The sequence below is a fragment of the Ammospiza caudacuta genome, chromosome 22 (genome assembly GCF_027887145.1).
Source record: "Ammospiza caudacuta isolate bAmmCau1 chromosome 22, bAmmCau1.pri, whole genome shotgun sequence".
NCBI classification, from domain to species: Eukaryota; Metazoa; Chordata; class Aves; order Passeriformes; family Passerellidae; genus Ammospiza; species Ammospiza caudacuta.
The window spans coordinates 10,200,802-10,204,749 of record NC_080614.1 but is presented as its reverse complement, the minus strand read 5'-3'; the positions used below and the strand labels follow the sequence as shown (position 1 = coordinate 10,204,749).

The following is a 3,948-nucleotide window of genomic DNA, read 5'->3' as shown; positions in this document are numbered from 1 at the left end:
GGATGGATGGATGGATGATGGATGGATGGATGGACGGATGATGGATGGATGGATGGATGGATGGATGGATGGACGGATGATGGATGGATGGAATTCCCAGAGCATTTCCAGCTGCCCCATCCCTGCAGTGCCCCGGACCAGCAGGAGCTCTCTGCCACGATAGATTTCTCACCTCCCTCCCAGCCCACCCCTTCCCAACCCCACAATGTCACCCCCTTTAACCCTCCATGACCCCAGACCCCATTTTTCTTTGGGGCCACCCTTTTCCCTGCCCCCACCTCTGTCTGAACCCAAACTTTCTCCCCGCCCCCCAAAAACAACACAGGAAGAACTCGGCCACAAAAACCCTGGTGCCTCCTCCGCAGGGTGACAGGGACCGGGTGGCACTGCTGGGGTGGCACTGCTGGCTGGCACTGCAGCGTACTGGGTGACACTGCCAGGACATGGCCAGGGCCCTGCTGTGGCTGCTGCTGGCCGGGCACTGGGCAGGGCTGGGCCAGGCTGGGCAGTGCCAGGACGGGGAGCTCAGGGTGGGCTGGGGAGGTGACACCAAGTGCTGCCCCAAGTGCACCTGGAAGGCAGGTGAGAGGGGACTGGGGGGGAAATGGGGGGAATAGTGGGGAAATAGTGGTGAAATTGTGTGTAAATGGGGGGAATTGTGTTTAAATTGTGTGTAAATCATGGGTAAATGTGGGTAATTGTGTGTAAATTGTGTGTAAATGCAGGTAAATGTGTGTAATTGTGTCTCTCTTTCCCTGTGATGAGAGGGACAATTTTTGGGATCCTGTTACTCCAGACCCTTCCCTGTGTCTGGAAGCGCCACCTCCCACTCTCCCTTTGGAACGGGAATTTGCTGGGACCAGCGGCGTTAAACCCTTCCCTCCTGCAGGAAACCCTGTGCCCTGTGAGGCGCCGGACCTCGACTGCCAATGTCCCCCGGGGTACGGCTGCTCTGGGGACCCCTGCCAGTACTGCAGGAAACTGCCCCAGTGCCTGGCGGGCTGGGAGCTCATCAGGATCGGTAACGGGGCTGGGAATGGGGCTGGGAATGGGATCGGGAATGGGGCTGGGAATGGGGATGGGATTGGCAATGTGCCCTGCCAGTACTGCAGGAAACTGCCCCAGTGCCTGGCGGGCTGGGAGCTCAGCAGGACCGGTAATCTGGGATTGGGAATGGGGCTGGGAATGGGGCTGGGAATGGGATCGGGAATGGGGCTGGGAATGGGGCTGGGATTGGCAATGTGCCCTGCCAGTACTGCAGGAAACTGCCCCAGTGCCTGGCGGGCTGGGAGCTCAGCAGGACCGGTAATCTGGGATTGGGAATGGGGCTGGGAATGGGACAGGGAAGAGGGCAAGGAATGGGAATGGGACAGGGATCAGGAGCAGCCCTGGCTGTGCTCCACTGGCTGTCCCACATTTGGGATCTCAGCCATTCCCATCCCTTTTCCCTGCAGGATCTCTGAATTCGGTCTATGAGTGCAAACGCTGTGAGAACGGCACCTTCTCCAGCACCGGGAACAGCTGGTGCCGCAACTGGACCGAGTATGGAGCAGCCAATAATCAATAATCACTAATGAATAATTATTGCTAGGAATGTGTTTTCCTTCTTTGAAAATAATAATAATAATTAATAATAATAATAATAATAATAATAATAATAATAATAATAATAATAATAATAATAATAGGCCGAGTATGGGTTTATTGATATTCCCCGTATTTGGGAAAAATAGACTGGGTTTTTTTTTTCCCTCTTTGAAATTAGGGAATAAAAATAAGAAGAATATTATAATAATAGTAATAGTTATAATAATATCAATTCATATTGAAATATAAATGAAGATATTCAATAGTGCCATTAGAAAATCAAATTGAATCCAAGATGGTGATCATGCGATTATTAATGAATTTTTTAATTAAGCAAGACCTGGCATTTCTCTTAGTCTCAAGGCAGAGCTTAAGCCAAACTCCCAGTTTAAAGTCAAGAAAAATGATTCCCAACAGGGAAATCCATGGAAAAACAAATGGGCAGAAAGCCCAGGTGGGGCAGAGCCCGGGGAGGAGCTGGGGGAAGAAGGGAGGGAGGCAATGGGGAATTTCCGCGATACCGAACTCCGTCCGTCCTTCCGCAGCTGCCAGAGCAGAGGCCTCGGCACGCGCCGGGCGGGGAACAGCACCCACGACTCGGAGTGCGGCGCGGCCGCCCCGGCCCGGGAGCCAGGTACCCAAAGCCGGGCAGCTCCCCGTGCTGCTGCCCAGGCTGGCATCCAGCCGGGAAACCGGGAAACTGCTGCTCCGGAAAACATTGCTGCTGTCTTCTCCTGCGCCTTCTCCTTTTTCTGTTTCTTCTTCCTCTTCCCTTTCCCTTCCATTCCTATTTCTTCTTCTCTTCCCTTTTCTTTCCCTCTCCTCTTTCCCTTCCATCTTCCCTTTCCTCTTCCTCCTCCCATTTCCTCTTTCCTTTTCCTCTTTTCTCTCCTCCTTTTCTGCCTTTTCCTCCTCCTCCTTCTCCTTTCTCCTTTTTAAATTTCCTTCCCTTCCCCCTTTTCCCTTTCCCTCTATTTCCATCCCATCCCGCAACTCCCTCAGCTCAGATCCTCTCCCACCTCCCCTTTCCCACAAAACCCCAAATCCATCCCCAAACTCCCTCGGAAGATCTCCCTCCCCAGAACAAACCCCACCCCCAGAATGTGTTAATTGTTAATTAAGTGCCGTTAATTGCAGCCCCGGTTGCGCTGGAGTTCCCCTCCAGCACCATCCTGGCCATCCTGGTGGCCGTGGCCGTGTTCGTGCTGGTCCTGCTCACGTTCCTGCTGCACTTCTGCATCTGGAGCCTCCACAGGAACCCCAAACTCCTGCTCGGGGGTGAGGGAATGGGGGAAAAAAACTGGGAATGGTGGGATAAAAACATGGGAATGGATGGGGGAAAATCTGGGATCGGATGGGATAAAATCTGGGAATGGATGGGATAAAACCTGGGATTGAATGAGGTGGGATAAAACCTGGGAATGGGTGGGGAAAAATCTGGGATTGAATGAGATAAAATCTGGGAATGAAAGGGATAAAATCTGGATGGGATAAAAGGATGGAATCAGTGGGACAAATCCGGATTTCCTCTGGGATTTGGGGCAGGTTCCCGGGGGGTTCCTGGCATTCCCGCTGGGTTTTCCCGCTGGGTTTCCCTGGCTGGGTTTTCCCGCTGGGTTTTCCCGAGCTGAGTTTGACTTTTCCCGTTCCCAGCCGCAGATTCGGGCCCGACCTTCCCGCGGCTGCCCCCGCGGCCGGCGCAGGGGGAGGAATGCTCCAGCATCCAATTCCCGGAGGAGGAGCACGGCGACAAGAGTGAGGAGAAGCTCTCGGTGCTGTCCCTCAAGGTCTACAGCGAGCTGCGATAAGGGAGGGAGAGATCCCGGGATTGCGGGGCTGGGATTCCCAAACCCCCCGGCAGCACCGGGCTGGGATGGAGGAGCTTCTCCCCAGGAAACGGAGCAGGTTCAGGGAGATTTTGGGGTTGGTTTTCTCTAAAAAAGTGGGATTTAGGAATAAATCCTGCTGGGGTTGGTTCAGGAGGACGGGAGCAGGGATATCCTGATCTTCAGGAATGGGAATGGCGGCCACATCATCTGCTGCTTTTTTCGCATCTCATCTCCTGCTTTTCCTCCATCTCATCTCCTGCTTTTCCCACATCTCCATCTCCTGCTTTTCCCTCAGTTTTCCAGCCCTGCCCCACTGGGTCATTCCCAAACCCATTCCAGCCTCTCCCGACCCCATTCCTGCTCCCCCCCAAAGATTCCCTTGGGAAGCTCCTCCTGTGCCGCCAGGGATTTTCCTGGAAAATTTCCAAGGAAAATCAGGAAAAAAAGGGAGTGAAGCTCATCCAGGGAATGGTCAGAGCTCTGGAAAAATGGAGGGAATGGGAAAAAATCCTGGCAAATGCTCTCAGGTGGG

General features: G+C 53.5%; 1 protein-coding gene across 1 annotated transcript; it reads left to right on the top strand.

The window, feature by feature from the left end:
- Nucleotides 1–461: 461 nt before the first annotated feature.
- On the top strand, nt 462–3,395 carry TNFRSF18 (TNF receptor superfamily member 18; the record flags this gene model as incomplete). The annotated part of the gene is made up of 6 exons (XM_058818908.1): nt 462–582; nt 890–1,021; nt 1,455–1,542; nt 2,133–2,221; nt 2,725–2,865; nt 3,247–3,395. Coding segments are annotated over 6 exons (720 nt in total), but the record flags the coding sequence as incomplete, so codon positions are not given.
- Nucleotides 3,396–3,948: the final 553 nt, after the last annotated feature.